General features: G+C 37.5%; 1 protein-coding gene across 4 annotated transcripts in view; it reads left to right on the top strand.

The window, feature by feature from the left end:
- ANO2 (anoctamin 2) overlaps positions 1-13,455 on the top strand; it is a 578,869-nt gene that overhangs the window by 503,290 nt on the left and 62,124 nt on the right. For all 4 annotated transcript variants that reach the window (XM_072653705.1, XM_072653706.1, XM_072653707.1 and 1 more), the window contains one exon: positions 9,922-10,067. In XM_072653705.1, coding sequence (XP_072509806.1) covers positions 9,922-10,067 — 146 coding nt within the window. The remainder of the gene's footprint in view (positions 1-9,921; positions 10,068-13,455) is intronic.

Genomic DNA, 13,455 nt, shown 5'->3' with positions numbered 1-13,455 from the left:
AATATCCTATGGGCCCCAGTGAGGAGGGGATAAATTCCAGATATGGGAAACAGCCAAAACAAACACATATTGATGGGAGATACTGTATTCTGTATGAGAAATACAAAGTAGGCCAGTTTAGTTAAACTGTATTGTACATAAGTAGGTAATAAGACTGGAAAGGTAGATTGAGGTACGGTTGCACAGGGCTTAAAATGACAGAGAAGTTTATATTTGATGTTTGAAGAAGTAAGGAGCTACTAAAGTTAACTGAGTAAGAGAATGATAGAACAAATTATATGTGCCTTAGAAAAATCACTTTGAAAGCTGTGTGGAACATGTGTCAGAGTAGGGAAAGGATTGAGACAAGGAGACCCCAGAATCACAGAATTTCAGGGTACAAAGGGATTTCAGTGGCTATTCAATCCAACCCATAAATAAAAATAAGCCATTCTATTATATAGCCAACAAGTGGTCATCCAATCTCTGCCTGGAAAATTCTAACAAGGGAAAATTTCCATGACTCAAGGCAGCCCGTTAGACTTTTGGACAGTTCTCTTCCTGATATCAAGTTCAACTTGCCTCTTTACATTTCCACCCATTGTTCCTGGTTCTGACCTCTTGCATCAATTAGGAGGCTATTGTAATAGTCTGTTAAAAAGGTGAGAAGCCTTAAATGGGATGATGATTTTGAGAGTGGAGAGAAAGAAATGATGAATAGTTATAGAGAAAGGAGCAAGATTTAGAAACTGATTAGATATGTTTGAAGAGGGAGATTAAGTATTTGAGGATATCACAGATTTTTAAGCTGGGTGATGGCAAGGATAATAGTAGCCCTGAAAGAAAAATGGAAATTTAGAAGAGGTAGGGGGTTTGGGAAGAAAAATGATGAGCAGCTCTATTTTGGATATATTGAACCTGAGATGTTCATGGGACATTGAGTTAGAAATAACCACTTGGTGATGTGGTCCTGCAGATCAGATTAGAGACCAGGTACTGGATATAGAGATCTTGAAGTCATCATCATGGAGATGATGGGCTGCTAAGGTCATCAAGAGACAGAATAGAGTGAGAGTCAGAGTAGAGCTTAGAGGTTACAAACAGAAGGGGTGGGGTATGAATGATAAGGACCCAGAAAATGAGACAGAAAAGGAACGACCAAGAGAAAACAATATCACAAAAACCCAGAGAAGAGAGAACATGTAGAAGAGGGTGGTCAATTGGTACCAGATGTTACAAAGAGATCACAAAGGAGAAAGAATAAATAAAATATAACAAATTTGAAATCTGATGTTTTGTTTTGTTTTCTTTTTTTTATTTTATGTGGGAAACAAAAAAGTTCTGTTTCCACAGAGTCCTGTGACCTAGCATGGTCAGGTTAGAGGTTGGAAACTAATGCTCAGGCTCAATGAGCTGTATGAGGAAAAGCCTGTCAGAGAGGAGAACGTAAAGTCACATGGCCAGGGGACAATGTCTTGGGAGATCCAAAGTTCGGAAAACAGTATAAGAAGCTCCATTTTTCTGAACATGTTGTAGCAGTCTTCTTGTAACCCTACCCATTCATTCAGGGAGAATGAATGTAAAGATTAATAAAAGCTTTCCTGATCTTACAACAGGGATTGTTCTTTGCTTAAGGTGAGCATGTTTCTCACTGTTGGGGACTTGTTAGATGGGCTCACTTCTAACATTTAGAAGAGGGCTTTCTCATTCGAGTAATGAGTTCAGAAGTCAAATTAGCAAGCACTGAGGAGTGAGAGTCCTGAACTCAGCTAACTTACAAATTTATCTACCTAGTACACATTCAGGATAGAGGATGGAAACCAACAAAAAAGTCTCTGGATAGACAAATTTAATGTCACAAAGTTTATTCACAAAAACTCATAAATTTTATTCATAAGAGAGCCCCTCAGGGCCATACTCACAGCTTGTTTACTCTAATTTTACATGTAATTTTAATGTGCATGTTATCTGATTACCAAGCCTACAGCAAATTAGAAGGCACATGGCCTTGAGCAGAGTAGATGCTTATTAAGTGTTTATTGAATTGAATGGAAAATAAAAGAAATTGGAAGGGGGTTATGATCCTGTTTTAGGCGGTACTGAGAAGTAGCACTGACAGTCTTGAGAACAGAGGAGACAAAAACCATAAACACTAGACGTAAGATCTCAAATAATGAGTAGTCTAAGGCCATTTAATGGAGGAGCAAGTATCCCTGCCCACTTCAGTGTGCCCTGGATGTTTCTCTGTATTATACAATAAAACAATAGTAGATGTTCATAATAATGGTCTTAAGTTGTCAGGAACAGGTTGTTATGTTCGGTGGACTCTATTTATAAAGTCAGGGCAGCGTGTTTGAAAATGATGCTTGGGGTCATGCTTCTTTATGTACTAACAGACTTTCTCCCCATCACCTCTGTGGCTACCATATATGCATACAAAAGTCATGTAAAAAGTGGCTCCTTAGGTTTCATGCTCGGTCGTTCTTTGAAGATGTTAGATTGGGTTCCTTGCAATGCCTGCTAGGAGAGACTGGCTGCATCCCTTTATGTCTTATGTCCCTCTTCCTATATGATGTTTGAAGAAAACAAAGTTTATCCCTTATGGAAAAGGGCAAGCAGAAAAGGCGGATAAGACATGAAATCAGACACAGAAAATATCTTCTGCTTGGTTCCTGTGTTGTTATTCTCCTTCCTTTGGAAGTACCGGTGTTTCCCTATTGTGTGTGTGGAGTTCTAGAAAGATAATAAGGTCTAGAGTCAACACATGGATTTTCAGCTTGCCTTGACACATGTTAGCTGTATAATTTGGGGCATGGCCCTTCACTTTTCTTTCTTCCTTAGCCTTTTCATATGTAAAATGAGGAGTTGTATTTCATGGTTTCTAAGGTCCCTTTGGGTTCTAAATCTAATCTGAATCTAATCCATGAGGTATGAATGGGAACTCGGTTCATAAGGAGATGTATATATAACAACAATATGAGACTGACTTCTAAGGAAATATACCTAGACTTATGCACCCGGCTGAGTAGTGAGCTACAATAACTATTTATGTAGCATTTTAAGATTCTTTAAGTGTCTTCCTCACAATAATCCCATAAGGTAGGGTAGAATGGTCATCATTTTCTCCACTTATATATGAGAAAGCTCGGGTATATAGAAGTCAAATCACATGGTCAGACACAATCAAGTTCTAGAGCCATTTTTAAGCCCACGGTCCTTGGCTTCAAATGTGATGCCCCCTTTTATTTGTGCTATGGTATCTTTCAAACAGCCCTTGAGGGGCTGTCAATTTATTCCATAGGTATCAACTTTGCCCAAAATATATTTGGAACTATCTTCAGAATCTGCATCATGTTCTTTTGAATATCCTCTATGGTGTTAAATCTTTGTTCTTTGAGGATAGATATGATTTTCTGTATCAATCAAAAGTTATATGGAACCAAGTCTGGTAAATGAGATGGATAGAGAAGTAGAATTATATTACCTTTGATTAAAAAAGTGAGTCAGGTCTATAATAAAGGCTGTGTGTGTGTCTGTGTCCATGTCCTTAAGATATCCCAGTGGAGAATTCCACACACTTTGAGCAATAACATTAGTAGATTAAGTTCTTAGACTTGAGAGATGGAACAAATTATCTGGTTATTTCAGATTTTCATAGTACTCTACAGCTTACCAATTGCTTTCCTCAGAGAAGTCTTATGGAGGAGATAGAAAGAATTGATGAATGTGATTACTGAGGTGTTTCCAGTGATCGTTTAAAAACAATAGGGATGGGACAGCTAGGTGGTTGACACAATGACAAGCCCTGGAGTTCAGATTTAGCCTCAGATACTTACTGTGTGACTCTGGGCAAGTCACTTAACCCCAAAGGCCTCAAAAAAAAAAAAGAAAAGAAAAGAAAAAAGGAGACTAGTACTTCAGAACTAAAGATGAGCAAATGTTTTTTTTTTCAAAAAAGAGAAAGAAGTGAATTCCTCAAACTGTCAGTGTGCTTGAAAAAACATGTTTGTGTCACTGTCAGCTTCCTATCATACACAAATTTAATAAGTATGCAGTCAATACTTTGATCCAAGTATTGATCAAAAATATCATACATCCATATATATGTATATGTATGCATGTATATATCTATACACACATATAAATATCTGTATCTGTATCTACTTCTATCTATGTATCTATCTATATCTATGTATGTATTTCTCTCTATCTATCTATCTATCTAGATCTCCAAGGACTGAGTTTTGTGGCACTTCACTAGAGCCCTCCTAGGATAACATTGAAAAGCTGCATTAACTCTCTTGGCCACCATTGAAAACTGAAGGGTTTTGTAGCCTTGAGAAGTGATCTCCCTTCCCCTCCTTCTCCCCTTGCCTCCTCATCACATACCAGACTCCATCTGAGGAAGTTCTTCACTAGTCCATGCTAACTTCATGGATGTTCTGGGTCTGGTTCTTGAGATGCTTGTGAAGATGGTGGCTGCCACTTTCGACTCAAAATAGAAAAATAAATTGTTGCAAGGGAGGCAATAAACTTAGGGTCATTAAGTGCTCTGAGTGCAGCTTTTCAGCTAATAATTGATAAAACTTGGTAGCGTGTCCTGTCCTTACACACTCTCCCCACTCACGCATCTCTCTGGTTTCATGTCCTTAAACAACTGTAGCAGATGCTGCCCAGACAGTCAGATAACTATAAACATGATGGGCTTCAGACCATTAGGCTCAGGGTCAGAGCCTGATGTATATTGACAGATATTTTCAAGAAGTCTTTGGGTATGGTAAGCAGAATGAAAGAACCAAATCTTGTGCTATTTACAGCTTAGGATGACTGTTTTCGCCCCTTTTCCATGTGTTTCTACAGCTGATTACTGTAGTTCCAACATCTGGTTGAAGCACAATGGGTTTTGAGTCCAGATTGTAGTGTTACCCTTAGAACTTCCCTCTTTGTGGCCAGACCAGCCTAAGAAACCTCTTGTAGGCAGCCTCAATATGTGCTATGCCTGAAAAAAAAAACCCACGTTTGAAGTCTCGACAAATTCAAGTCCAGCTTTGCTGGAACACATTTGAAAAGGAGCACTTCCATGGAGTCATGGAGTCTCAGAGTAGAAGAGACTTCAGAGGTCATGCAGAACGATTCATACATAGACTGGAGTTCCCCTCTACATTCTGCCTTGGTAATGGTCAACAGGCCTCTGTTTGAAGACTCAAACCCACTATCTCACAGAACAACCCATACCACTTTTGGATAGCTCTTTCTCTGAAGAGCCATGATTATTTTTTTTTCAAAGAAAAGTTGAATGCAACTTTTAAAAGTTGCTTTTTTAAGTGTTAGGCAGTGCTGTTAGGCAGTTCCTCATAACAGAAGATAGAAAGGTGTTGTCATAAGTAAAATGTGGCCCTTTCCTAGATTATAGCCCAAAGTAGTCATTAATGTGAAAAATAGAGGCAGTTTGAAATCTAAAGACTTGGACCCTGATCTCAGCTATGTCATTTACTAGCTCTATGACCTTAGACAGCTCCCTTAAACTCACTGTGCCTCTACTTCATGTGTCTTTTGTGACACAGAGATGACTGGGTTAGCAAATACAATGAAAGACGGAACCAGGATAAACTAGAACATTGATCCAAATCTAATAAGATAAAATTTAATAGAAACAAATGTAAAGTCTTGTACTTAGGCTCAAAAAATCAGTTGTAGAAGCATTCATTCAATGGAAGAGGTATGGTTGAATATCCAGGAAATTTTGTGTACTGCAGCTCAACATGAGTTAACATTGTGATATGACAGACAAAGCATACTAAAATCTTAGCCTGCTTTAAGAGAGGTAGCATGTTCAGGACCATATAGGTGAGAGTCTTAGTGGGTATGATATCTACTTGCAGGTGTATTATAGAGAGAATTCTTATTTCCATATAGGTTGGAACTAGATGGCCTTTTTGACCTCTTTGAACTGTGAGAGAGTGCAGTTCTAATCAGAGGGGTTATTCAGTCTTCTTTATTGAAAGTCAAGATAGCAAAATCCCAAGTTTTAGAGTTTTTGTTTCGTATAGCAGGTACCTCAAGCATCTTAAGGACTGAGCTACAACTGCCATTACTACTACATTTGGACAACTCCTTGAGGAAATAGAAAATCAAAAATTCCATGCCTTCTAGGGGATATTTTATGAACTTGTCATTAAAGGGGGACAGGAAAGCACAGATAGAAAGAAAATGGGGTAACATCAAAGAAATCATTTTAATGAGAGAGTGTATCATAAACAGTCAGAATCATAATCTGAAGTTTTCCAAACATCCCATCTGTATGTCACATAACTTACAGGATTTCTGTTAATTCCTACTCTGGAAAGACTCGGTCTTTTTAAAATTCCTTGTAGCAGCCACTCTTTCCTGCCCCCAAAGAGATTTTTGGAAAGAGCTAAGGGTGGGAGGTGAAGGGTTGGGGAAGGGTATGTTAGTTATCTTTTCATTGAATCATTAAACACTTTTTTATTAGATATCCATTGGTCAAGTCAACAAGCATTTATTAAGCTTATTGTCGTTACTATTATCATTATTATTGTGATTATTATGTACCTATTTTGTGCTAGGCACTGTGTTTAGTGCCAGGGTACAAGAAAGGCAAAAAGTTCCAGCTTTTGAGGAGCTCTCAATCTGAGAGACAACATGCAGTCAACTATGTACAAATAAGATGTGCACGATAACTGGGAGATAATTTCCAAGGGAAGACAATAAGATTAAGGAGAACTGGGAAGGGCTTCTTACAGAAAATGGGTCATTAGTTAAGATTTGAAGGAAGTCAGGAAATGGAGATGAGGAGAGTGTTCCAGGAATGGGGTCAGCTAGTAAAAAGGTTCAGAGTTGGGATATTAGAATCTTGCAGGAGGACCCGAAAAAAGGCCAGTGTCACCAGTTCACAGAGCACATGGGGAAAGTAAGATGCAAGAAGACTAGAAAAAGAGGAATGGGGCTTGGTAACTGATTGGATATAGAGAATGAGATAGAGTAAGGTGTTGAGGATGATACCTTGGTTGTAAACCCAGATGACTGGGAGGATAGTGGTACCATTCATAATAATAGGGAAATTAACAAAAAAGATGCTTTTGGGAGAGGGAAAGGTAGTGAATTTAGTTTTAGATATGTCAAGGTTAACATGTAAAAACATTTTTGTTCATGTTTAACTTAAATATCTGCTACTTAGGGCCACATTTCTGGACTATGGCTCAGGGAGTAGGAAGAAGGTGACCCGCAGAGGTTAGGGTTCAAACCTATATTTTCAGTAGTTCAGCATCCTTGTTAGAATCATAGGATTCAAAGGTTAAAGGAATCTTACTAATTAAGTAATCCCAGCCCTTCATTCAGCAGATGAGTTAATGGAGGCCCTGAGAGGTTCAGTTATCTGCCTGTGATTTCAGATGTAGTAAATAGTGATGCCATGATTTGAGTTCACATCCTCCATGAAGAACTTCATTGATTTTACCACAATTCCATGAGTGATCAAGTCACCTATTAGCCTTTTTTCAAGGCTCCTTTATCTCCATTCTTTGATATTTTTAAAATGGGTAGAGCTTAAATAAGACTCAGGTCACTCTGAGTCTAATGCTTAGGTTTCCATTTGTACTTTCTCCACCCCCACCCCCCCCAATTATTAAATATAAATTTCTTGAAGCATGGATTGGTTTTGTCTTGTGTGCCCAGAACTTAGAAAGCACAGTCTGAAACATTTCCCTTAAATACTTGCTGTTTGAGTGATTGATCAGTGGACCTTGCTATTGAAGATCAGATGGCTTGACAGTGACAGAAGCAGGCAGTGGGCAGGAGAAAAAGTGAATTCCTAGCTGAGAGTTGAAAAGAAAACCCCAACAAAACAGCACCATCAACTCATATATATACTCATACAAGGCAGATTGAAATCTGCCTTAAACTTAACTCCAGCCTTTGCTAGAACGGCTTTCATAAGGATTTCACAGAATCTCAGAGTTGGAAAAGACTTCAGAAGTCTTCCAGCTAAACTCCTATCTAGATAAGAATGCCCTCTACTTCATCCCTGGGCTTTGTGCAAAGAAATTGTATCAACTGGATTAGGGTACCATTTAAAATTGAAGCACTTAAATTCAAAGACTCTAGTTACTGGGATAGAAAAAAACTACTGGGAAAGCTGGAAAAATTTATGGCAGAAACTAGGCATAGAACATCTCACACTCTATAGCAAGATAAAGTCAAAATGGGTACACAATTTAGACATACAGGGTGATACCATAAGCAAATTAGGAGAACAAGGAATAGTTTACCTGTCAAGTCAATGGAGGAAGAAACATGAAATACAAAGCAGATCATTTTTATTTCATTAAGTTAAAAAGGTTTTACACAAACAAAACCAATACATCCAAGATTAGAAGGAAAGCAGAAAGCTGGGAAATAATTTTTATAAACTGTGTTTCTGATAAATGCCTCATTTCTCAAATATATAGAGAACTGAGTCAAATGTATAAGTATACACGTCATTCCCCAATTGATAAATGGTACAAGGATATAAACAGGCTGTTTTCAGATGAAGAAATTAAAGCTCTCTGTAGTCATATAAAAATATTCTAAATCACGATTGATTAGAGAAATGCAAATTAAAACAACTCTGAGGCACTATATCAAACTTATCAGATTGACTAATATGACAGAAAATGAAAATGATGAATGCTGGAGAAGATGTGAAAACACTGAAACACTAATGAATTGTTGGTGGAGTTGTGAACTGGTCCAACCATTCTGGAGAGCAATTTGAAACTATGCCCAAAGGGCTATCAAACTATGCATACCCTTTGATCTAGCAATACCACTACTAGATCTGTATCCCAAAGAGATCATAAAAATGGGGAAAGGACCTAGATACACATACAAAAATATATCACCTCTTTCTATGGTGGCAAAGAATTGGAAATTGAGAGGATGCTTTTCTATCAGGGAATGGCTGAACAAGTTGTGGTATATGATGATAATGGAATATTATTGTGCTGTATAAGAAATGATAAGCAGGTGGATTTCAGAAAAATCTGAAAACACATGAATTGATACTGAGTGAAGGGAGCACAGTTACGGTATCAGTTTCAGCAACATTATATAATAATCAACTATGATAGATTAGCTCTTCTGAGCATTGTAATAATTCAAGACAATTCCAAGACTTATGATGGAAAATGCTATCCATATCCAGAGAAAGAGCTATGGAGTCTGAAGGAGATCAAAACATTCTAATTTTCACTTTTTTTTTGCTTTTTTGTTTTTTCTTTGTCATGGTTTGTTCTGATTCTTCTTTCACAGCATGACAAATGTAGAAATATATTTAACATGATTGTACAAGTATAACCTATATCAGATTGCTTGCTGTCTTGGGGGGGGGGGACAGGAGGGAAGGAGGGAGAAAAATTTGGAACTCAAAATCTCATAAAAAATGACTGTTGAAAACTATCTTTACATGTAGTCAGAAAAAAAAAATACTACTAAGTGGAAATTTTTTTTTTAAAGAAAGCACTGCCAACTAAGCATCCCTACCTTGGTAAAAATCCCTACCCACTTTATTCCTTTTTTAAAGAAAGGCAAATTTTGGAATCATTTCTGTCTTTCTAACTATGAAAATTGTCTTACATCCTCATGTTGTCTTTTCTTCTGTGAAATGGGAAAGATAGAAATTCTGGCAGGACTGTCCCTGCCGCAGAGTGACATAGTCAAAACAGAATCGGAGGGTTCAACGTTTGGCTCTAATACTTATTACCACTTAGCCCCTCAGAGTTTTGGTTTCCTTTCATACAAAATGGGGATAATAATGCTTGCACTGCCTTCCTTTTATGGGGTTTTAGAAGGAAACCAACTTGCAGACCTTAAAACACCATATAAACATGAGTTGTTATTCTTACATGTAGTCTTTGGTAACTGGCCCATTTCTGTCCTCAGAAAACTCAAGAAATTATTGCGAAAGCTGAAGGATGAGACAGAGCCTGGAGAAACTGCCTCTTCAGAATTAAAGCAGCCTGAGCAGTGGGACCTGGACTATAGCTTGGAGCCATATACTGGATTGACTCCTGAATATATGGAAATGAGTAAGAACTTATCTTCATCTAATGAGTAAAACTTGGGTGGGAACTGGGCTTGTGTTTATAGATGTTTAGTCTTATTCAGGATAATATATTATTTTCATAAAAAGAACCCTGGAATTCAAGTAAAAAGACCTAGGATCAAGGCCTAGGTCTGTTGTCAGCTAACTGTATGACCATGGACATGTCCATTCATGTCTTGGTCTGTTTTCTTATTTAAGATGAGGGGATTGGACTAATTATCTCTGTGGTTTCTTGTAGCTTTCTATGTTTACTATGATCATTGTCATTCAAACTCATTATAGATCAGTAGTGTGGTGTAAAAGCCAAAAAAAAAAAACTAATACAATGTTGGGCTTCATTGAGAAAGCTAACTTTCAGGAATGAATAAAAATGATTGTGCTTTACTCCGCCCTGGTCACATCACATTAAGAATATTGTGTTCAGTTCTGGGAGCCACATTTTAAGAAGGACTCTGACAGGACAGAGGAAATCTAAGGTAGTGGAAGGATTTAAGTCCATGTAATATGGGGATCAAAGGGAGGATCTGGGAATGGTTAGTATGGAGAAGTGAAGACCTCTGGGGAACATGATAATGCTTTTTAAAGTTTGAGGGACCCTCATATAGAAGACAGATTAAATCTATTATGTTGACTCCAAAGGAAGAACTAATAGAAGTTGCAAAAAAAAAAAGCAAATTTTGCTTTCATGTCAAGAAAAGTTTACTAATAATTAGAAATATTGAGAAGTACAGTGGACTCTCTGGGTTGATATCCCTCATTTTGGAGGTGTGCGGGTAGCCCCTATGTTACCAGTTGTGGGCTATGTTGGATAGATACATGACCGAAGTATAAAAAAGTCATACATAATCAAGTTAGAGGAGAAGAGGAAGAGAATACCTATATAACTATGGACAGGGGAAGAGTCTGTGACCAAGCAAGATGCCAAGATTATCACAAAAGAAGCAATGGAAAATTTTTATTATACAAAACTGAAAAAGTTTTGCCAAAACAAAATCCAGTCTGAATCTGAAGGGAGACAACTAGGTGGGGGAATATTTTTGGATCAAATTTCTCCCATAAATGTCTTATTCTAATATACATGTATATATATATATATATATATATATATATATATATGCATACATATACATATATAAATATGCACATATATATGTATACATATATAAATGTGCATACATATGATGTATGTATAATCCCCACAAGTTAATATAGTTTTCAAAAGAATAAAGCAAGTTGTCAGCAACTATGTCAAAATAGATTTTCATATCACTAATAATAAGAGAAATGCTAATTAAAATAACTGAGGTTCCACCTCATGCCCATCAGATTGGCAAAGATGACATAAAAGGAAAACTGTTGAAAGAGCTATGGAAGGACTGGCACACTAATTCACTGTGGGTGGAACTATGATTGATCCAATAATTCTGGAAAATATTTTGGAACTATATCAAAAATGATACTCAACTTCATGAGCCTTTTTACCAAGTAGGATTACTACTAGGACTCAAAGAAAGAGGACAAGGACCCACATAATCATAAAAATATTTATAGCAGAACTTTCCATTGTCACAAAAAAAGAAAACTGGAAACAAAGTGGGTGACTATTAATTGGCAAACGGCTAAGTAAATTATGATAACGTAATGGAATAGTGTTCTGTTATGAGAAATAGCAGACTTGTGTGAGTTGATGCAGAATGAAATGGACAGAATATGAACAATTTATATGATAACCACAATAATGTAAAGGAAAACAATTTCTGAAGACTGTGGATCTCTGATCAATGCATTGGCCAATAGTGACTCCAGAAAATTCTTGATGAGACATTTATTTCTCCTACCTCTTGGCAAGGAGAGTAGGTACTAGAGGTGTAAAATGAAGCATTCATTTTCAGACATGACCAATGTAGACATTTGTTTTGCTTCACTGTAAACATTTGTTAAAAGGGAGGGCCTATGTTGGGGGGCCAGGAATAGTAGATAGTGATAGGGAATGCAGTTCCTTTGATTCCACATGTAGCACTTTTCCCACTGTATTATGCTCCCTCTACTTGCCAACAATGCCCTCATTCTAAAGAGTCAAAAAACCTCTTTTCTAATATCTCACCTGGTAATGACATGAAGGAATGAAAAGAGATCATTCTCATGAGGTTTTATTCAACAAGAAAACCATAAATTAGTCACTTACAGATGAGTTATAATGAATGTAACAAGTTTCCAAAAAACATTCAAACAGTGAACAGTTACTGGATATTGTTTTGGGACTCCCTTCCCCCACTCATGTGATGCACAGGAGGCTTTTAATAAAATGATGACTTTAGTGAGCAAAGCGGACAGAAAAATAAAGCAGTTGAGGATCAAGCTTGAAAAGACATTTGGGTTCTCATCTGTTCAAGAGGTTAAGGAAAATTCTTGGCTGGCTGCAGCAGACAACAAATATGCTATTGATGGGGAGGCTATATTCCATCAGGCAAAGAGTGCCTCTACTTTCGTCTAGATGTCCAAGGCAGGATGTCTCCCTTGAGACTGATGTCAGTGTCACATCAGACACACAATCCAATGACAGGCCCATTAGGTTTCAGGAAGACAAATCAATGGAACCTCATAGAAGCCAGTGTTGGAACAAAACCAATTCCCTCTTCTGGAAGTGAAAAGGAGGAAAGGCCAACTGGATCAGGCAGAAAAGCTCTGCTTGGTGGCAGGCATAGGACAAAGTAAATCTTGGCAGAGAAACATATCTAGCCCAACTTAGAAACTTTCTCAGAAGAGGTGCAATATGCCCTCAGGGAATAAACATGGAAACCTAAATTACGTGGGAGTCAGTGGCACTTTATAGTTGGAGGGCCTCTAACATAATGAAGAGGGACAAGCTTATGGGGAGTCTCAAAGGAAATGCTTTTATACTTTTGGGAAGTCTGATTCCAAGATTCTAGCCATGATATGGCAAAAGTGCTTACAAAAATCTTAAAAAAATTATTTGGGGATGGTCAAATACCAAGTCATACATATTTCACATTGGTTACATCTATATATCAGCACAGAGGTGCAAAGCCATGTGACTGTGCTTTGTGTGAATGTTAAATTATAGAAATGAATAGAACTGGGAGCAGAAATGTCTGACACGAAGGACTAGGTCAAGTTGGAGTGAGCTCACACAGGCCTCAAATATAAAAAAAAAATTGTTTCTATTGTTCAGTTGTTTTGGTTGTGTCTGACTCTGTGACACCATTTGGAGTTTGCTTGGCAAAGACACTAGAGTGGCTTGTCATTTCCTTTTCCAGTTCATTTTACAGAAGAAACTGAGGCAAACAGAGTTAAGTGCCTTGGCCAGGGTTGTGCAGCTAGTAAGTATATGAGGCCAAATCCTTCTGACT

Source organism: Notamacropus eugenii, chromosome 3, assembly GCF_028372415.1.
Source record: "Notamacropus eugenii isolate mMacEug1 chromosome 3, mMacEug1.pri_v2, whole genome shotgun sequence".
Lineage (NCBI taxonomy): Eukaryota > Metazoa > Chordata > Mammalia > Diprotodontia > Macropodidae > Notamacropus > Notamacropus eugenii.
This window is presented reverse-complemented; position numbering and strand designations above follow the sequence as displayed.